The 22,936-nt window shown below is 38.6% G+C and overlaps 1 protein-coding gene across 13 annotated transcripts in view; it reads left to right on the top strand.

The window, feature by feature from the left end:
- The window catches only part of MICU1 (mitochondrial calcium uptake 1), a 248,629-nt gene that overhangs the window by 197,879 nt on the left and 27,814 nt on the right, over positions 1-22,936 (top strand). For all 13 annotated transcript variants that reach the window (XR_007410155.1, XM_025434857.3, XM_025434851.3 and 10 more), the window contains one exon: positions 9,638-9,775. Coding sequence is in view for 12 of the 13 variants with exons in the window: in XM_025434857.3 (XP_025290642.1) it covers positions 9,638-9,775 (138 nt within the window). In the remaining variant the exon portion in view is untranslated. The remainder of the gene's footprint in view (positions 1-9,637; positions 9,776-22,936) is intronic.

Here is a 22,936-nt window from a genome sequence, read left to right as displayed (position 1 = left end):
GAGAAATCTATTTTAATATTTTGTTTTCTTTCTTTTTTCCTTAAGATTTATTCATTTGAAAGAGAGAAAGCAAGAGTATGAGCTGGAGGGCAGAGGGAGAGAGGGGGACAATCTCAAGCAGGCTCCATGCTGAACAGAGCCCAACGTGGGTCTTAATCTCATGACCCTGATCTCATCACCCTACATCACAACGTGAACCAAAACCAAGAGTCAGACACTCAACTTACTGTGCCACCCAAGTTCCCGTTTTGTTTTGTTTTTTTAAAGAAGAAACCATAAATTGATGCTTAGCCTCTTATCTCACAAGGGAAGAATTGCTGGATAAAAGCCAGTGAAACAATTCATAAAGAAAAAGGTCCATGCATTTCACTGTAATGAAGATTTAAAGCTTGTATGCATTAAAAAAATAATAAAACTTATGTTCATAAAGCAAACTTAAAACTATATTTTAAAAGAGCAAATATTTTTAATCTTATAAATTAATGAGACAAATATGAGCATTTCTACTAAAAAAAATAGCCAAAGAACATAAAAAATTAAAAGGAAGATATAGAAATGACCAGTACACATTAGAAAAATGGTCAGCCTCACTAGTAATCAAAGAAATATTCATTAACATAAGTTACCATTTGAAGTATCTGGGTGGCTCAGTTGATTGAGCATCCAACTCTTGAGTTTGGCTTGGGCCCTAATCTCATGGCCCGTGAGATCAAGCCCAGAGTGGGGCTCCTTGCTCAGTGGGAATCTGCTTGGATATTCTCTCCCTCTGCCCTTTCCCCTACTTGTGCTCTCTCTTACTCTCTCAAATAAATAAGTAAAATCTTTAAGAAAACAAATAAGTTACCATTTTCCCCCCAGCAACAATTTTTTTTTATTATCATACCTGATATTGTCAAACGTACTAAGAAATATGTATTCTCATGTACTACTGGGACTATAAATTGATATAGCTTCCTGGAAATTAATTTGGTAATATGAACCAAGAACATTAAAGAGTTTATACCTACCACTTTTAGACAAACTAAATTGGCAAAAAATAAAAAGTCTGACAATACCAAGTGCTGAAGATGAGAAGCTAGGGGAACTCTTATACATAGCTAATAAAAGCATTGGAGATTCTTCTGATATTTTATAATAAATAATAATATATAAAATATATTTTGTAATATGTAATACATAGAGACCAAAAATATATGATCAGAATAATATATAAAATATAATATGTAAAATATAAAGATAATAAAATAAATATTATAATAATTGAATATTCATAAGCCAGCAGTTCCATTTCTAAATACATACCCTGGACTAGGAATTCTTTTTTTTTTTTTAATTTTTTTTTTTTTTTTTTTTTTTTTATTTATGATAGTCACAGAGAGAGAGAGAGAGGCAGAGACATAGGCAGAGGGAGAAGCAGGCTCCAAGCACCGGGAACCTGATGTGGGATTCGATCCCGGGTCTCCAAAATCGCACCCTGGGCCAAAGGCAGGCGCCAAACCTCTGCGCCACCCAGGGATCCCTGGACTAGGAATTCTTATTCCCGTTTCACAGACACTAATAGAAGAATGTTCATGATAGCATTATTCGTAATAGCAAAAAAAGCTGACAATAACTCAGATATCCATTTATAGGAAAACTGATAGTGGTACTTTCAAACAGCAGAAATCTATAACAGTAAAACCAAAAAAAGTACACATAAATGTGTCAACATCAATAAATCTTAGAAATATAACACTGAAAAACATACATATAACACTTAAAAAAACTAATTATGAAAGAATGTAATCAGTATGATACCATTTTATGAAGTGCAAAAGCAAACAGAAATAACAAATTGGTTAGGGACACAAACATGTTATAAACTAAGAAAAGAACAAGGCAATAGAAAAATCCAGAGGGTAGTTACCTCTTACAGGAGAGTAGGAGATGAGCTTCCACCATTGTGCTAATTCTTCCTCTCTCAAGTTAACTGGAAGGTTCATGGTGTTTTTATTATTATTATGCTTCATAACTTGTCTGTTATGTAAATTATTTTGTATATATCAAATATTCATAATTTCAAAGAGCTTATAGAGTCTTCATGATTCTATTTTTATTTTTATTGTTTTTTTAAAGATTTTATTTATTTATTCATGAGAGACACAGAGAGGCAGAGACACAGACAAAGGAGAAGCAGGCTCCATGCAGGGAGCCCGATGCGGGACTCGATCCCAGGACCCCAGGATCACGCCCTGGGCCGAAGGCAGGCGCCAAACCACTGAGCCACCCAGGGATCCCCAATGATTTCTATTTTTAGAGATCAATCCAAAAACAATGAAAAAATAAGTGCAGAAAAAGTTTATCTCAATGGTGGTATTTATTGTGACCCCAGAGTGAAACAATCTAGATATCCAACACTGTTTGATCAAGATTATATATAAATATCAAGATATTTATATCTTGCCCTATTCAAGAAAGGATTTCTTTTTTTACAATTTTATTTTTTAAATCTCTACATTCAATGCGAGACTCAGACTCAAAACCCTGAGATCGAGAGTTTCATGCTCTACCACCTGAGCCAGCCAGGCACCCCAAGAAAGAACTTTAAAAGGCCTTAAAAAATACATTCAGTGAGACAAAAGTTAATTAAAACTTGCTGAGAAATGAAAGTTAAAGGAAGAAGGTAAGAAAAAGCCAAGAGTAAGATTATTATGACCAATATAAATTATAAAGTCTCCTGTTCTTATTAGAGGTAGGCCACAAATTTTATTCTAAGTTTCCAGTAACCAGGATAAAAAGGGAAGGATGATTCATGGTGCTTTTAAGATAAGAGCAAATCAACTGTGCTGATTGAGACCAGAGGGAAATTTCCCCCCAGATTCACTGTGCAGGCAAGTAATTTAAATTCTATGTTTTCTTGCCTATAAAAATAGAATAATAACAGTACCTGTTATATAGTGTTGTGAGGATTACATAAGGTAAGTTCCCAAGACAGCACCTGCCAGGTGGTAATAATCATTCAAATAGATTACTGATTAGCAGTAATGAATGACATTCTCGAGAGTGTTCTTACAGAAAACACTGTCATGGCGGCAGTGGAGAGGAGAAATGGAAATCCTCTCAATAGGACAGTGCTGTGAATTAATTTTCTGGTGTTTTGTCTGTACTCCTTCAGTACATATTTATCAGGCACATCCTTTACGCATGTTTCCTGACAATAGATGGCCAGGATATAGGATTTACGTAGTGTTCTGCTTCAGCCAACTGTCAGTAGTCTAATCTTGAAATCATTCTAATGTGTTTTAAAGAATAAAATTTGTTGCATTTACTTTTTCAGCTTTCCAAATGTGAAAGTAATTTTCCGTGATCAGAGACTGACCAAACACAATTATGAGAAGAGCAGTGAGAAATAGTAATTGAACTTAGTTAATACCTACCAAGAACAAAATAACCAATTGAGGCTTTTAGCTTCCTGGACAGGGATATCATGGTGATAAAAATATTAATTGCTACATTTAATGAATGCTAACTATGCAGCAAAGTCTGTGCTAATTTCGTTGTATATATTACCTCATTTAAACCTTCCAACACTTTGAGGTTGTGAATATTCTCTCCGTTTTTTGTTGTTGTTGTTGTTGTTGTTTTTGTTTTTTTGGTGGGAAGATTTTGAAGCCTTAGAGGGAGTAAGCCACTTAGCTAAAGTCACAGCAGCAAGTATAGGGTCAAGCCAGAATTTGAACTCAACCTTGCTGATTCTAAAGTCCTTGTTCGTAGTCACTTTAATATGTTACCTTTCACAGAATGAAACCAAAACTTACCCTACCTTGAAACTCCTTGTTCCAGATCTAAAATGTTTTCCCCTGACACCCTCGGTCAAGTACACTCTGATTTTTACTATCCTGTAATAAGTTTATGTATCAGTCTGGTTATCGTCCTGGTTTTGACTATCAGACTGAGAAATTAGCCTTCTTCTGGTCTAACTATATGACTGATATTCATGCCGTGTAGTCTCTTCATTTGGTCACCACCTTGGACTTAAGAATAGTTTTAAAATGGAAAGTACCCTTGGTTTTGAAGTAGAAAAGTTCAGCAGTTTAGTAATCTATAATCTCATGGTCCTAGACTCTGAGGATTATTTTGGCCCTCACTGAGCACACCTAACCATGTTGCCTCCATTCCAAATTGTGGGCTTCTTCCTCAGCTTGCCAGTTAGCCAAAAGACAATATTAGTGTTGACAGTGAAGATGCAGTTTATATTTAATGATCAAGGAAACTCAGGCTCTGGACAATTTGACCTGGGGCTCTCTGAAGTTCCCTACCAACTACAGAAACAGATTTCCCATTCAAACTATGACATGTGTGTGTCATGCTCACTGAGTGTGTTTGCAGTAGAGAGAACATGGCCTGTCACTGTTTTTCCTTTTGGTAGGCATAACAGACAGTTGTTCTGAGACTCCTGGTAGGAGTAGCAGCGGCATGATGAAGATCCAAAAGACAAATACTTGGGCCCCTGGCTGGCTCCAGTCAGTAGAGCATGTGACTCTTGATCTCAAGGTCATGAGTTCAAGCCCCATGTTGGGCATAGAGATTACTTTAAAAAAAAAAAAAAAAAAAAAAGATCAAAAGACAAATACTGTCATGTTGAAAAACATAGATGTGTTCAGCTCAGTGGTTTAAGATTACTCTGTATTAGTTGCATTGTGCAGTTCAGAAACTAGAAAAAGCCTATCATGAAAATTATCACTCTGAAATACTTGTATAGGGGCAGGATTTACTCTAGAGGATAAATAAAATCTCCTGAAAGATTACTGTATAAAAGAGAATAAGATTGAAGTTTACATTTGTTGAGATAGACTAACATCGAAAGTCTGTAATAAATCAAGATCCATTTGCAGATACTGATTTCCTTTCCCTTTTGTGACTTTTTAAATCTTGTTTTTGGCTTTTGTTCATAATACATATTTTTTTCTCTTTCTGCTTCCCATATTCCTTAAATCATTTCATCTAGATATATAGACCATCTGTCCTTCCAAAAGGCTATTCCTTCTCTCAACAAGGGGCAGGGGTGGGAGCAAGAGACATAATATGGAAAGAAAGCCAGGAAAAATCTCATGGACAGTTTTTTGGCTCCACTTCCCTGGCCCTTCTTTGCAACCCCCTGGGGAACAACAGGGAGCCAACAGCTTGTATCCATTTGAGAAAGTGGCAGTGGCTACAGAAGAGAAAATACTAGGCTGTTCAGCTCTCTTCCTAGACAAGAAAAGCAATGCAAATGGTCAATGGTGTGCTGGAATGCACACAATTCTGTGCCACAAGAGCAAATAGATTGGAATTTCTTGTCATTGAAGTGGAACATAAGAGGATTTAAGTGAAATGGAAGCTAGTCATTTGAATTGCTTCCAAATACACAATTGGAAGATCTCTACATTATGATAATTTTGTAATAACCTATGTCTTTCCCAAAAGACGGTCTCATGACCTGGGGGATTACGTGCACCCCGTGCTCCAGGACTTGCACCCACAGGATTTTATAGGCTTATGTTACACACTTCATCCCAAGAGCTGTGTGATGTCTAGCTGTAGCCCGTGAAAATGTAGCCCCAGTGAATATCCTTGAGAAATTGCCCTTGAAGCTCCCTAGCCTCAGCCTAGGAGGTCTTCAGCTAATAAAAGTTGTGAATAGCACGTTAGTTCAAGCCAGTTTCCATTTGCCGTTTTGTATGTAAAAAGAAGCCACTCTCTCCCACCTCCTCCAGTTGTGTTAAGATCCCAGATACAAGGCAGCCTTGGCTCAGAGGAGCCTTAAAACCTAAAAGGAGAAGTGCTCTCTGAAATAAAATTACAGAGGAGGTAGTAGCTCTGAAGCTTCATGGAGCTTTCATATTTCATGGAGCTGAGTTTTCATACTTCATGGAGCTGAGTTTTAGAGTTTTTAGGCCCTTTGAGGTTCCAACCCCATAAAAATAATAACAATAATAGAACCCGTTGTCCAAAGTCATGTCTGAGTTCTCAAAAGAACATTAATAAAAATATTAATTTGAGCATTAGAATTGTCACTTGGAAATTTCTACTGGAAATTGTCTTTGAAAAAAATCACAGAGGTGAGGCTTTCTGCTCCTGTGGAGAGCAGACTAAGACGGGCCTTTCCCAAGCCTGGAGCAAGCTGCTGCTGCTGCCAACACTATAAACAAGAAATATTTCACCCTTGAATCTCTCATGTAGGATAAAGCTTCAAATTCATCTAACTCGGATATATGAAATTTCTCCATGGTTGTGAAATCTCCCAGAGAAAGAGAAAATGAGCACCCAAAATTGTGAAGGCCTGCCTGAGGGAGCAGGGACCACCACTTTGTTTCCCTTGCCTCTTAAAGCCCCTAGGTGATCTGTGCATCTCCAGCTTCTGCCCAGGGACCACCTTTCCCTGAAGATCTGATGTAAACATTACAGAAAGTATTCCCATTTGCAAAAATGTTGTCAGTCGTCCGTTTCATTTCAAGAAGGGACATTGAACCATAATTCAAACTTAATTAGAATCCTGAAAACTTTTGATATTGTCAAACATTAATCAAAAAAACTAATCAGCTCTTTAGAAGTGATAGGGTAGCAAAAATGAAATATTGAGTAGTTGAATTTAAAAAAAGAGGCCTTAATATTGACAATGTTGATTTCTTTGGAAATAGTTTTGAAGTTTTGCTTCAAGGACGGTTTCCAATAGTTTTAAATACGATTAAGCCCGGGGCACCTGGGTGGCTCAGTTGGTTAAACAGCTGCCTTTGGCTCAGGTCATAATCCTGGGGTCCTAGGATGGAGCCCCACGTTGGACTCCCTGCTCAGCAGGGAACCTGCTTCTCTCTGTCCCTCTGCCTGCTGTTCCACCTGCTTGCATTCTCTCTCTCTGTCAAATAAATAAAATATTTTTAAAAAAATAAATATGACTAAGCCCAATAGTCCTGTTAGTTTGTCCAAAACATTGCAGTGCTGTCCCATAGGATGAATATGTACCGTTGGTTAGAAGGAGGAAATAGTGTGATATTGAGATACAGTCTGTGGATGCAGACAGAGCTGAGTTTGAATCCCAACTCTGCCACATGGTTGCCTTGGTTTTCTCATTTGTAAAACGGAGCTGATAACATCTACTCCATAGTGTTGTTAAGTGATTAAATGAAGGGATATATGGGGGAAGTTCCTGGCCCATAGTACATGCTCAGTAAATGGTTGCTGATGTTAAAATGTAGCTCTTGTGTCCTGTTCCCACTAGCGAAGGTGTATGTATAAGTCAAGTTAACCATACTAACTGAGGAGATAAGAATTGAAAGAGTATTTCACTCTTAGCTACATACTTCCTTATTTTGTCCCATATGTAAGTCTTATCTCCCTACTAGGTGCTAGTGAAGTTCTGGAGGACAATATCATCTCCTTCTTTACTCCACAATGACTAACAGTGCTAGAGAACTAGTAGACATTCAGGAAATGTTTGTCGACATGACCTTACTTAGCAATGTCTTATGTCTTTCTACACCCCTCCTATGAGAACAGGATTATGCCCTGCCATGTAAGAATCTTAAAATTTCCTGGTAATTGTTATTTTCCAATAAAACTATGGGGATATTTTACCATCTTCAAATTGTTTTGTTTTCTAATTGGTTTCTGGCCCCATCTTTAGCCATTTTGTTATTTATACATATGTAAGTATCATTAACACTGCAACTGGCACTATAATAACTTTCCTGTCTCCAATTTTTTTAGGTGATAAGGAGGGGCAGAGGGAGAGGGAGAGAAAAAGAATTCCAAGCAGGCTCTATACCCACCATGGAGCCCACATGGGGCTCAATCTCACAACTCTGAGATCATGACACGAGCTGAAACCAAGAGTCAGCTGACTGAGCCACCCGGGCGCTCCTTCCTGTCTCCATTTTTTTTTCTGTCTCCATTTTTAAATGAAAATCTTCATTTTCTAATATTATTGAAATTAGCTAGAGGTCCTTTATACTTAACTTTTCCATCTGCATATTTAAGTATATTTAATGAATTTTCAGTAGTTTTGTGGTAAATAAACATATTTAATTAAGGCACTTTTCAAGCTCTATTGATGTCCTAGCATTTGATGACCATTTTGGGGAAAACCTAAAAATGTGTTACTTTTCTTTGAAATCCTTAAAAGTATGAGTATATAACAATATTAAGTACAGACAGAGGAACTGATAAGACTTTACAAATGTACAGTTGATCAAATTTATAATAATTAGCTTTTTTCAGAGTTGTTTTAATGGCAATTAGCCTACTCAGATTTTCTACTTTTTGACTCAGTTAAGGGGGATTTAAGATTTTCTTAAAAATCTTCCATTTCTTGGGGTACCTGGCTGTATCAGTTGGTTAAGTGTCTGACTCTTGATTTTGGCTCAGGTCGTGATCTCAGGGTTGTGAGATCAAGTCCCGTTGGGCTCCACACTAGGCATAGAGCCCGCTTAAGATTCTCTCCCTCTCTCTCTGACTCTTCCTCCACCTACCCCTGTCAAATCTTACATTTCTTGAGATTTAGGGTCATAACATAAAATTCTAAACTGAATTCATCTTCAGTGTCTATATTTTTTGTTGTATATAACTTGTCTTTTTTTTTTTTTTTACAATTTTTCAGTTTTAATTTTGTGTGTTAGGATTTTCTTTTCTTTTTTTTAATAATTCAGGCAAACTGAGGTTTTATGGGGACGTTTTGGGCAGTTGGAAGACCACTTTTGGCCATTCCTTCTAAGTTTCAATTTATCATGTTCCCATTCCCATTCATTTCTACCAGCACATACATAATTGCAGGTTTTGTGAAAGTTGTTTAGGAGTTTTGTGTCTGTGACTTCCACAAACATCCGTCATTAACTTCTAGTTTTTGGCATATTCCCCACTGTCTGAGAGCACCTCCTTACCATAATGAGGAACTTCTGCATAGCCCTCCCTCACCTCTAGCATTCAGTGCTCGTCCTCCTGGTCTTCCTGTTAGAGAACTCAGTAAGCTTTTGGCAGTGTCCTCTACCATTTCCTGGGAGAGTGCACTTATTTCCCAGAGGGCAGGGGGATTTGAGTGTCAATGTTTGCTACATTCCTTCAATCTGGTCCCATCTGCTCCTTAACTAGCAGCCAGTCCCCTAAGTCTGTGACAGATAGATGGTTTTCCCTAGTTTGAGTTCTAAGGGAGAATCACCCTCCTTTGTCATTCCTTTGTTGATTATAATAAGTACTGGCAGAGTGTGATAATTAGCTTTTGAATTACCTCTGAGTAGCAGGTACATAGATGATTCAGAGAGCACTTATTACCAATAACATTACTCATGAATTGGAATGGAGTTTTAACATTGTTTTTATCCCCACAAGGATGCTCCTGCACTGTAAGGTATGAAGTGTTACAGCAGCTCTGTTTTATGCAGGAGGATATTGAGGCCCAGAGTAGCCGGGTGACTTTCTTGAAGTCATAAATAGTGACAAAGCTGGGATAACACCCCAGATCTTCTGTTCCTGATTGATTTTTTCAAATCTTGGTGAGAATTATAGTTCAAAAATACAGCCTTGGTGGCCATCAGCTTTTTTCTGTCATCCAACACAGTTGATCATTCCTCATTTCATGTCAAAATACTTTGCATTTGACCTCAAGAACACTGTTTTCCCTCCCCAGTTCGAACGCCATGACCCTGTGGATGGGAAAATTACTGAGCGGCAGTTCGGTGGCATGCTGCTGGCCTACAGTGGAGTGCAGTCTAAGAAGTTGACTGCCATGCAGAAGCAGCTCAAGAAACACTTCAAAGAGGGAAAGGTAGGTATCTTCATTTATAGGAAGAAAAGGAACCACGGGAAGATATGGCTGTATTGTAAAGGTACTAACATAATGAGAGTGTCATGAAGCAAAGATGATAGCTAATCATCCCTGATACTTGGAAAAAAAAAAAAAAAAAGAGTAGTGGACGAGGAAGAAGGGAGAGTCCAGAAAAAGCCCTTGAGTTTCTTTTTCAGACAAAAGGTGGCACCAGGAACTAAGATTGAGAAATTAAACGGGGTGTCTGTCTGGCTCTGTCAGTTGAGAATGCAACTCTTGGATTCAGGGTTGTGAGTTGAAGCCCCACATTGGGCCTAGAACTTATTAAAAAAAAAAAAAAAAAATTCCTGGAATGCCTGGGTGGCTCAGTGGTGTAGCACCTGCCTTGGGCCCAGGGCGTGATCCTGGAGTCCCGGGATCAAGTCCCACATCGGGCTCCCTGCATGGAGTCTGCTTCTCCCTCTGCCTGTGTCTCTGCCTCTGTGTGTGTGTGTGTGTGTGTGTGTGTGTGTGTGTGTATCTCATAAATAAATAAATAAAACTTTAAAAAGTAAAAAAAAATTCCAGAAAGTCTATCTGGAGAGAAATTAAAAAGAGACTGATTTACTGAGGAAGATAAAGAGTTTAACTATAGATATCTTGATTTAAGATACCTGTGGAGTATCCAGTTAGAGATGATTAGCAGGTACTTGGATATTCAGATCTACTTCAGATGAGTCAGATAAGTTTGGAAATCATCAACACACTATTCAAGTTAAAGCCATAGGAACCTATGAGATTGCCTAAGAAGAGTATTATACAGAAAAGAACTGTACTTCTTTGGCCAAAGACAAAATCAAGTGGAACATTAACATTTAAACAGCACAGGAAGGAAACGGTTATAAAAACTAGTACAATTGAAGCCAACGAAATAATGGTAACAGGGGACAAAGAGGGTCCAGTAAAGTAAGATGATAAACAGCTATTGGCTTTTTGGTAGAATGGTAATAATTGATGATCTTTGGGAGCTGTTTTATTAGAGTGGAGGACATATTAGAATGAGAAGTAAGGAAGTAGAGAAAGAGAAAAAAAGAAGAAAATGAGGAAGAGGGAAGAGGGGCTCCAGAAAGAAGGAAATAGAATACGTTCAAAACTCTGAGGCAGTATATTAGTCTGCTTGGGCTGCTACAACAAAACACCACAGACTGATGTTTCTGTCTTCTTATAAGGACACTAATCCTGTCAGTTCAGAGCCTCACCCCGAAGACCTCATTTAACCTTGTTTATTTGCTTAGAGGTCCCCCTTCTAATATGGCCCCACTGGGGGTTAGGGCTTTAATGTATAAGTTTGGGGGTTGGGGTGATACATTGAGTCCATAACCAACAGAAAACACAAAGGTCTAGCACATGTGATGAACTGAAAGGGGGCTGTTGTGGTTGGAGCATACTAGCAAGAAGGAGAATGGCCTGAGAGGAGGTCTGAGGGCGAGATGGGGGCCAACGCATGCATGAGATGAGTTTGGGTTATATTCACAGCACAATGGGAAGTTATTAAAGGGCTGTGAGCAATGAAATGACATGGTTATACATATGCTTAAATAAATGGCTCTGCCTGCTTTATAAAAAATAGTTTGGAAAGGAGCAAGCATAGAAGCCAAAAGACTAAGATTATTAGAGAATTCAGGAAGAGATGACTGAGCATTTTGTGCACAGCATTGTGATTGGAGACCATGAGTTTGTAGCAGCACTAGTCAACACTGCTCTCTGATACTTTTGCACACCAGCTGTACCTGGTGCAGGAAGGGGCAGATGGTTTGAACTGAGTCAGCATCTGGGGTTTTGGCAGGGTGTGGGATGGACATACTGAAGCAGAAATCAGTGAAGAAGCATACCTCTTAACGATCACACACATACACACACATTCCACAGTGTCAGATCTTTTCATTCTCAGCCCCAATCCACTGGACTATTCCCACTGGGCCACTACCAAAGAAACTGACCTGGCTCTAAAAATATTTCTGTCCCCACAGCAGGCGTTCCCTCGGTGATGGGAGAAAACTCATCATTCACAGAAAGTGACAGAGAGCAGTCTTCTCTCCCAGAGACAACTTTCACACTGCTTAGTACCCAGCTTATATCTGTTGGAAATTGTAATTTCAGAAAATTAATGGCAAATGTTTAGGTAGATTTTTAGCCCCTATGCTGGAAGCACAGTGTTGTTTGCATTAGGAAACACTTCTTTCTACCAGACTAATTTTTAGCTAAGTTTGGTCCAGACATTTATTTGACCTTAAAATAATTATCTATCGTAATAGGCTAATTCATGTTTTACTATGAATTTATATTTCAAAGCTTTAAATTGGGTGTTGGCGACATCTCCCTTGAAGGATTAGAGTGGCTTTGGGAGGAGTTGATGTAGGACCTGGAGACCTCGCAGAAGGGCTCTGAAGTATAAAAAGATAGATTTTTGTCAAAGGTTAAAAATCTGGGTGCTAAATTATTCAGGCCCAGAATTTCCAGGCTGCTTTAGCAAGGAGATTGAGATTGATTGTCCTCTCATGTTGATTAAGTTTGTAAACATAGCAATTAACTAAAATGAAAGTTAATGAAGGGCCTTTGCTCCTAAGGTTATCAGTCCATCTCTCTAGGACCATGTCTCATTAAAGGGGAATCACCATCTGCTCCCTAATTCTTTCTTTTATTCCATTTGCATTTGTGAACATGAAAATGTAACTTTTCATTTGGCTCATACTAATCATTTTCTGTGTGGGCTTCTGTACAGACCTAGAAGACTGGCAGTCCTAGTGGTAGTATTAAGTAAATATTTGCATATTGCTTAATGACTGTGCAATGTTTCACAGCCTTTCACATTTTTCTCTTTCTGTCTTTCCAGCAGCCCTGTTAGATTTTTTTTTCTTTCCATTAAGAATATAGAGACAGAGAGAAAGAGAAATGAATGACCCACCCAGAGTCTGGACTGATAGCCAAGGCTTTTTATTCCAGATCTTGTCTTTTTTTTTTTTTTTTTTTTTTTTATGATAGTCACACAGAGAGAGAGAGAGAGAGAGAGGCAGAGACACAGGCAGAGGGAGAAGCAGGCTCCATGCACCGGGAGCCCGACGTGGGATTCGATCCCGGGTCTCCAGGATCACGCCCTGGGCCAAAGGCAGGCGCCAAACCGCTGCGCCACCCAGAGATCCCTTGTTTTTTTTTTTTTTTTTTTTTTAAAAAGATATTATTTATTTACTCATGAGAGACACAGAAGCAGGCTCACTGCAGGGAGCCCAATGTAGGACTTGATCCCAAACCCTGGTATCAGGCCCTGAGCTGAAGGCAGACGCTCAACCGCTGAGCCACTCGGACATCCCAGATCTTGTCCTTTTGATACCGAAGCCCTCCTTAACCATCCCCTTCCTCCAGAGCAGTGCATCTCAAGCCCGGTTGCCCAGTATCATTTGGGGAACTTTTCAGAAATGTGATTTCTGGGCCATCTTCAACTACATCAGGAGCTTAGTAGGTGAGTCCAGGCATCAGTATTTCTTAAAAGGCTGCTGAGGTGATTCTCCTGTGCACTTCAGCTTGTGACCCACTGCTCTGGACAGGCTGCACTCCATCAGGGTCTCTAGATGTTTCGTCCCAGAGTAATAGTTGGAAGGATTGGGGAACCTGGAAAAATTGCTCTATTCATGCTATAAGTAACTGCTGTGTTTCTTATTTAACAAAGAAAGTAGACAGTTTCCTTTCTTCCTTTTTTTTTTTTTTTTTAAATGGGGAACAAGGTTTGTTTGGGCTTTATTTTAAAAATTAGTCTCTATCATCTATCAGATTTTCCCTATTCCACTCAATATCCTTTTTCCTGTGAATAATTCTTCTAGGCCAAATCTGACTGAGCTCTAAAATTTGCCTATTTTCTTTCCTCCAGATTGTCTTCTTTCCTCATTAAAAGAAAGAGTTTTCTGAGATTTTATAAATGTAATTCACAGGGATGGTTCTCTATGCTTAAGAGCACAGAAGCTGCAAACTTTAATAATTTAGCAAATCTACTGAAGTCTGAATTGAAAATTATAGTCACTTCAATGTCAGACATTGCTATGTGTATGACACTAAGCCAGATGCTGTGAGAAAGATAAAAGATAAACAAAAACCATCACCTATCCCAAGAAATACATAGTCTGTGATATTTAGTAAGAAAAAAATACAGATAAAAAAGAGAAAAAATACAGATATATACACACAAAGAACTATATAATTTCATATTCAGTAATTACTGAGCTTCCGCTGTGTGCTAAGCATTCTTATAAATACTGGGAATACAGTAATGAGCAAAACCAAGTCTGCCTCATAGAACTTAACATTCCTAGTGCAGGGAGACAGATAATAAATAATTATAGTACAAGGCAACTCACTCGACTTTGAACCTCTTGAGAGCAGGGTCTTACTCATTTTTGCATGTCCACAGTACAGTGAGTGTCCATAGGCAAATGTTTGTCAAATGCATCAGTGAATGTATTAAGCACCGTAATAAAGCTCTGAGGACTCTTGGGAGCACCAGTGAGAAAGATTAGAATCAACTGAAGAGACTAAGATTTCTTGGCAAAGATACAGTTTGAACCTGGCCTTAAAAGCTGAGTAAGATTCTGCAGGGTGTCAGCTTGTGCTTTGTCCTCAGCTTGCCTTATGCTCTCCCGTCATTTCCCCCTGAACAATTTTGACTCCTAAATCTTTAAGGTTGTTGGAGGCAGAAGGTCTCATATTCTATAATTTCTTCCTGCTGAAGAGGGGCATAGAGATGTCCCTACCTAAGGGTCAGTACTGGTTAGTTTGGGAATGTATAGGGCAGTTACAAAAGGTAAAGGCGGATAGAGGAAAAAGCGATCTTAGCTTGACAATAGCAAGACCTCCAGTATTGGGAGAATCTTCGTTAGCATGTGTGAAAGTCCTTTTGGACACCTCCCTTTTTCCTTACCTCCCCTAACTCTGGAGTGTACCATCAGTCATTCCTCACAACCCCAGGGCACAGCAGCTCTTTCTGCCCAGGGGTCCTGTCCCCAGGCTTTAATAAAAATCACCTTTTTTGGTGATCCTCAAAAAAGAGCAGAGTAGGATTTTGACAAGCAAAAGTTATAAAGCTTTTTGTTGTTGTTGTTGTTGTTATAAAGCTTTTTGCTTTTGCTTCGTGTTTCCTCTTAGAGCCCTATCCTCAGCAACCTTCTGTGTGAATCATGCTTTTTAATACTGCTACCAGCTATTGAGTCTGATTGGTACAACCCAACAGTTGTAATAAAACTATTAGATTATTAACTTTGCCTCTTCTCTGTGGATAATATTCATGTGGGCTCTCTTCTTCACGAATTTTCACAGATATTTGAGAGGTGAGCCACATTGTAGTCATCATGGAATATCAGATTCTAGAAACATTGCTGCATAGCACTTGAAAAACTCTTGATTCCAATTATCAGGTGCCTATCAGAGTCACTACTATGTAGTAGAACACCTGAGGTGTGGCCACTAAACTAAAAAGACTAGAACTTTTACTTTATTGATTAGCTTTGTTGTACTGATTAGCCTTGAAACTTGTACTTCCAGGATGCCTGGGTGGCTCAGCAGTTGAGCGTCTGCCTTCAGCTCAGGGCATGATCCCAGAATCTGGGATCAAGTCCCGCATCCAGCTCTTTGTGAGGACCCTGCTTCTCCCTCTGCCTGTGTCTCTACCTCTCTTTCTCTCTCTGTCTCTCATGAATGAATAAATAAAATCTTTAAGAAAAAAAAATAGTAGTTACCCCAAAGAAGTACTAAGCTGTGAATTACTTTTAAAAGAATTTATGGGGATGCCTGAATGGCTCAGCGGTTTAGCACCTGCGTTCGGCACAGGGTGTGAGCCTGGAGTCCCGGGATCGAGTCCCACATCAGGCTGCCTGCATAGAGCCTGCTTTTCCCTCTGCCTATGCCTGTGCCTCTCTCTGTCTCTCATGAATAAATAAAATCTTTTTTTAAAAAATAAAAAATAAAAGAATTTATGGATTCCCCCCCCCCCATTATATTTCTGGTTCTCCCCTGCTATTAGTTTCATATACTTCAAAGGTATATGATAAGTATACTTGCCCCTGTTTTCCATCCCTCAGGGTCCTACACAAACCAAAGAGAATGTATTTCAAGCTTAATTGAAAGAAGTCATTGCCATTGGTTCTGTAGTAATAGGCCTGCCAGTTTACTAAGGACTCAAACTACATACTTGCCAAGTACTAGGCATTTTACCTATCTTCTCCCTAATTATCACATCTTGCTTGGTGGATAGAATCCTTATTTTTCAGATGAAAAATGCTTTTCTGAGCCTTAGTTATTTGCTTGAGATCATGGTGTCTTAAGCGGTGACACCATGATTCAAAGCCAGGACTGTCTCATTTCATAGCCCATAATCTTCTTACTAACGAGCCTACTCATTGCCACTCCTTATTCTCCAGGATTTGAATAAGCACAAGGGCTTGGTGGGAAACAAGAAAACCAGTGTTGCTAGACTCTAGCCTATAGGGAGATGTCTAGAAAGGTAATCTATGGAAATGTTTTGTGGAGGACCTTGAATACTAGGCAAGAAGTTGGGTTTATCCCATTGTCAGTGAAAAATCACTAATATTTTGTGAGAAGGAGGAATGAATATATGAAAAAAGTGATGTTCTAGGGTGACTAGGTACTTGTAGAAATAGAAGTAAAAGAAATGGTGTAATTTCCCCCCACTGCCAGGCAACAGTTGAAGTCTGGGGTTTGCAATGGGAAGATGCTTTATTAGAGCAAGATCAGCACAGTTACACCTCTGAAAGGGTACCCAAGAAATTGGTGACAGTGACCACATGGAGGGAGACTGAAAGACAGATAGAGGAAGAACTTGCTTTGTACTGTTCATATATCACTTCATAATATTCATACATTAAAATAATTACATGTTTTTTTTTTTTTCCAGGTGCCCAACCTGGGTTATTTTTTTTTTTTTTTATGATAGTCACACACACAGAGAGAGAGAGAGAGAGGCAGAGACACAGGCAGAGGGAGAAGCAGGCTCCATGCACCGGGAGCCCGACGTGGGATTCGATCCCGGGTCTCCAGGATCGCGCCCTGGGCCAAAGGCAGGCGCTAAACCGCTGCGCCACCCAGGGTTCCCATGTTTTTTAAAACTCTAATTAAATATTTTTAAAACCTAAGCAGAAGATGGAGCGGATGATAAGTGATAAGATTGGTGCACGGCGGCGTAGCATAGAAGGAGAAGAAAGGAAACTATTTTATCTTTTCAGTGGGGCATAGAGGGAATTCAGGCAATCAATCAGATTGATTCCTAGCAGATAGATTTTCTATGACCAATGAAGAGACAAGACCAGGGAATCATGTGTTACAGTGTGTTACCCTGTCATTATACCCTGTAGTCCCCTCACCATGGCCTGTCAGCACTTGATATCTGGTGTTAACGGATGACTCCAGAGGAAGCCAAATTTTCCTTACTTCTTTCTACTCACATTGCTTTTTATTTTGTTAACAGCTTTATTGAGGTGTAATTCAGACCATAAAATTCACCCATTTTAAGTGAACAATGATTTTTAGTAAATTTACAGTTATACAGTCACCACTGCAATCCAGTTGTAGAATATTTTCATCATCCCGCAAAGGTCCCTTGTGCTAGCTTGCACTCAGCCCCCATCTCCGCCCTCACACCACACAACCAGACATCTCTTTTCTGTCTCTACAGATTTGTCATTCATATAAATGCATTCATAAAATAATGTAATCTTTTGTGTGTGTGTGTGTGTTGCTTCCTTTACTTATTTTGAGATTATCCATGTTATTGCTTGTATTCATAGCTTACTGTTTCTTATTGGTGAATATAGTAAATAAAATTTCATTATACAGATATACTACATTTTGTTTATCCATTTACCAGTTGAACATTTGAATTGTTTCCAGTGTTCAGCCATTGTAAATAATACTGCCATGAACATTTACGTATTGGGCTGTATAAAAAAATTGAGTTTAACCTTTTTTTTTTTTAACGAAAGCACCAACCTATTTTCCAAAGTGGGTGTATAATGTTTCATTTTCACAGCAATGTATGAGAGTTCCAGTTTCTCCACATCCTTATCAAAACTTGTCTTTTTTATTACAGTCATTCTAATAGGTATGTAGTAGTTCTCATTGTGGTTTGAATGACTGATGAGCATTGTTTCATGAACGTACTAGCTGATGTGGGAAGCAAAGGCAAAAGAGAAATTATTAAAATTCCTTACTGCCTACAGCCCATTGACCAGTCCGGGAAACAGGCAGAGTGACATTCCTCTAGGGACTCAACTGCCTCAACGTTGATACTTTGCTAAGCGCAAAAAGCAATCTTAGCCTGATCCCCAGGATCCTGTAAGTCTACCTTAACATATAAAAAAATTCCTTTAGGAATTTCCTTTATCTCTAATCTACCCTCCCAAGATATGTGTTGGCAATCATCCGCCAAGCATACGACCCACTGATAGACATCTAAAGGGTCTCATGACTAAGGGTTTGCTAGATGTTAATAAATTACCTTTTCCCAACAATAGCTGGCCCCTTCAAGGTCCTGGAAACCTTACTTCTAAATTCCTTAGAGACTTACATTATTCCTAACCCCCTCCCAACTTGAAAGTATATAATGGGCCACTCCTCATGACCCCAGCTCTTTCTGTCCACGGGTCCTGTCCTCGTGCTTTAATAAAGTCACCTTTTTGCACCAAAGACTTCTCAAGAATTCTTTCTTGGCTGTGGCTTTGAACTCTGATGTCTTTTCCTACATCATTAGCCACTCATATTAACTTTTTTGGTAAGATGCCTATTCAGACACTTTTTAAAGTTGTATTATTATTTTTTCATTTTTGAGTTATAAGAATTCTTTACATAGTTCTGGACACAAATCCTTTATCAGATACATGATTTTTAAATATTTTCTCCCAGTCTGTGATTTGTTTGTTCTCCCGGTATTTGGGGCGGGGGGTGGGGGGGAGCAAGTAGGAGGGGCAGAGGGAAAGAGAGAATCCTGAAGCAGGCTCCCTGCTGAGCAAAGGGCCTAACTGTGGGGCTCCATCCCAGGACCCCAAGATCATGACCTGACTCAAAATCAGGAGTTGGCTATTTAACTGCCTGAGCCACCCAGATGCTCTTATTCTCTCAGTATTTTGAAACACAGAAGTTTATAATTTTGATGAAGTATAATTTATCAACTTTTTTCTTTTATGGATTATGCTTTCAGGGTCATATCTAAGAACTCTTTGTCTTAACACAGGGTTATGAAGACTTTTTATGTTTTCTTCTAAAACATTATATCAGTTGCTTTTAGCTTTGAAAGACAATTCTATTTGTTTAAAAAATTCCTAATGTTAAATTCATTTTTAATAAACAAAGAAGTGTTTCTACCGTCCACAAAGTATATTAACCTTATCTTCTTTTTTTAGTCATCTACAGCCCAGGTTTAAGTAAGTTCATCTTTCCAAGTTTGTTGAACAATTGGTCACAGAATAAAATAACTCCTCCTTCGGCTTCCCCATAGTGTGTCAAGAAATCCCTTTTGATGCCATGCCTAAGGGAAGATGATTTCCTTTTGGCTATGATTCTGCAGGTCAAGTCACCTGCTGGTGGACTATGTACAGCTAATGCCTTCCAGTTTGAACAGATTTGCAGAAAGCACATCCTTTCACTTTTCATCCACAAACCTCATATTAGAATCTTATTATAACTTTATTGCCAGAAAACTCTGGCAATTTTTTACTAAGGTAGTTACAAAGAAATAAGACTTTTGTGACTGGCATCAACTTTTCTTTAAGGAGACCTATCTAAATTGTAAGCTCTATAAAATCAAGGCCCATATCCAGAGCAATTTTATTTCCCTCACTGTTCCTAGCATAGTGCTGAGTTGTTAGTAAATGCTCAATAAATATTTTTATTATAGCCATACAATAAAAGGTAAAATGTTACATATTTCAATTTAATAATGGCATTAATGTGATTTGTATCCCACTGTTTTTCTAAATCATCAAATGAATAGCCATTTGTTCAGATTTTCTGTCTGTCCTTAAATCTCAGCATGAGTACTCTGACCTATTCTATTGTATTTGACATTTCACGATGAATTTTACTAACAAACATTAGAGCTTGTCTGTCAGAATGGGTAGCATTTCCTGTACCATGCCCTTTGTTTTTTTTTTTGTTGTTGTTGTTGTTGTTGTTGCTTTTTCATGCCCTTTGTTTTAAGAATTTTACGTTAAGCAATGCTTGGGTGGCTCAGCAGTGGTGATCCTGGGTCCAGGGATTGAGTCTTACATCGAGGGAGCCCATTTCTCCCTCTGCCTGTGTCTCTGCCTCTCTCTCTCTCTGTCTCTCATGAATAAATAAATAAAATCTAAAAAAAAAAAGAATTTTACATTAACCATTTTTAAGTGTATAATTCAGTGGCATTAAATACATTCATATTTTGGCAATCATCACCACCATCCATCTTCCCAAACTGAAACTCTGTACACATTAAACAACAATTCTTCGGGCACCTGGCTGGCTCAGTCGGTAGGACATGCAACTCTGGATCTTGGGGTCATGAGTTCAAGCCCCATGTTGGGCACAGAGCTTACTAAAAAAAAAAAAAATGTCCTCTTTCCTCCTTCCTCCCAGCCCTGGCAACCACCATTCTACTTTCTGTCTCTATAAATCTAAATAATCTAAGTACCTCATATAAGTGGAATCATATAGTATTTGACCTTTTGTAACTGGCTTGTTTCACTTGGCACGTCTTCAAGGTTCATCCATATTGTAGCTTATGTCAGAATTTCCTTCCTTTTAAAGAATGAATCATATTCTACTTTGTTTATACATTTATCCATCAGTGGGTACTTGGGTTGTTTCCACCACTCATGTCTTCTGATGGAAGGGAAGAGAAGATGGCATTAGGATATCCATGCACAAGCATGTGATATTGTAGAATTTGTACTTCTGGTCCAATAGAATTCACCTCTATAAGGTTGATTCTAGCCTAGTGTTTATATTAGATAGCATAGTAAAGGGGCAGCCCAGGTGGCTCAGCAGTTTTACGCCTTTGGCCCAGGGCATGATTCTGGAAACCCAGGATTAAGTCCCATGTTGGGCTCCCTGCATGGAGCCTGCTTCTCCCTCTGCCTGTGTCTCTGCCTCTCTCTCTCTCTCTCTCATAAATAAATATAAAATCTTTTAAAAAATATAGATAGCATACTAAAGCATTTATATAAGGAATAAGCCCTATTTCTGGATGCTGTAAGTCAAGGCCAAGAGAATGGCCTCAAGTTAGAGAAAAATTATTTAACATAAGCCTTCCAGTTCACTGCCAAAAATTATGGAACTTGATACATAGTAGGTACTCCATAAATGTTTGAATGCATACTTAAATACAGATGTACCACTGTGCATAATTGCCAAAAACTGGAAACCCAAGTAGAATGGATTAAAAAATCATGGTATATTCACACAATAGAATACTAACAGCAATAAAAATGAGTTAACTACAGAATACAAAACATAGAGTTTAAAGAGAGAAGCCATATGTAATAGAATGCATACTGCATGATTCCATTTATGAAGTTCAAAACAAGCATAATTAAACTGTTTCTGTTTGAGGATGCATAAAGAGATAGTAACACTATTTTTTTAAAAGACAAGGAAGGAAATGAACTCCCTAGAAGTCAGAATAGTGATTAGCCTTGGGAAAAGGGGGTTATGACAGATGGAACCTATTGAGGGGAGAGAGGAAGGCTTTCCGGATGGTGATAATAGTCTGTTCCTTGACCTGGGTGGAACAGGTCAGTGTGTTCATTTTACAGCAGTTTGTTGAACATTTATGTTTTTGTTTGTTTGTTTTATGATAGTCACACAGAGAGAGAGAGAGAGAGAGGCAGAGACACAGGCAGAGGGAGAAGCAGGCTCCATGCACCGAGAGCCCGACGTGGGATTCGATCCCGGGTCTCCAGGATCGCGCCCTGGGCCAAAGGCAGGCGCTAAACCACTGCGCCACCCAGGGATCCAAACATTTATGTTTTATGCAGATTTCTATATGGTCATCATAGTCCACAATAAAAAGTTTTTTAACTTCTATTATTCTAAGGAAAATGATAAAAAAATCATGTGACATAATCATACATACAGTATTTTAGCTCTTAGTTTGATTGATTAAATGAAAAAGATACAATTGACCCACTTTGAAGAGTACCAGGAAAGAACATTCAATACATTGTCTGTATTGAAGTTTCTTTATTTCTAAGTTCCCCATGTGGATGCCTGAGCTCTCTAGTTTGGGGAAATGGAAATTAGAAGAGGAGCAGCACCAAGTGGAAGCCAATCGACATGGGCAGTGTTAACCTGATGCTTCATTAAAAGGCATTCACCTCAATGTCTCCCCCAGTGTAATCCACTTCTTAGAAATTTTATTTACTTCCATCACAGCATGATGTGTGAGAAGTGGAAATAGTCAAATAGGACAAATCCTTCACCCTGTAAGGAGCCTCCCAGGCCCTAGTTATACAACTACTCTCTCTTGAGCCATCAGAGAAAGTCAAATCAGATCAGCAAATCTTAGGAGCAGCTTTTGAAAAGAACTTCATTTAGGGAATTTCATCCGATTAAAGTTAAGTGGCAAATTGCTTTGTTAGTAGCTTTTAGATTGACACAATGAACAGCTTCCCAAGTGCTTGGGTTCTGCTAAATTCTCAAACCATTCCCCTATATATTACTGACTTTGGTGATTTTTTTACTTAGTTTAAGCCTCAGAAAGCTTAGCTGTCCTAAGGGTAGATTATTAAAATAGAAGTCCTGACTCTAGTCCAACTTGTTAAGATGTATAACATGTAACAGATCAAGGGGCTAAAAGCTCATTTAGGAAATGTCATAATAGATACTGTGACTAATTGGAGGGCACGGTCAGAAATACTTTTATTAAAGCTATCCAGCCATCACAGTAAACAGCTTCATGTCAGGTTTTACATGGGAGGGGAAAGCAATTAGCCAACAGGGCAAAGTTCTAGAGTTGTCATATACAAGTATACATATTTGTATACATATACAAATTTGTCATTCCTTGACAAATTTATTCAGTTTCTATTCTAAACATAGCATAAATTTCTGATGTATAGACCTGAATAATTACCTAGTTCTCTGCATTTTGTG

The sequence above is a fragment of the Canis lupus genome, chromosome 4, assembly GCF_003254725.2.
Source record: "Canis lupus dingo isolate Sandy chromosome 4, ASM325472v2, whole genome shotgun sequence".
NCBI classification, from domain to species: domain Eukaryota; kingdom Metazoa; phylum Chordata; class Mammalia; order Carnivora; family Canidae; genus Canis; species Canis lupus.
This window is presented reverse-complemented; position numbering and strand designations above follow the sequence as displayed.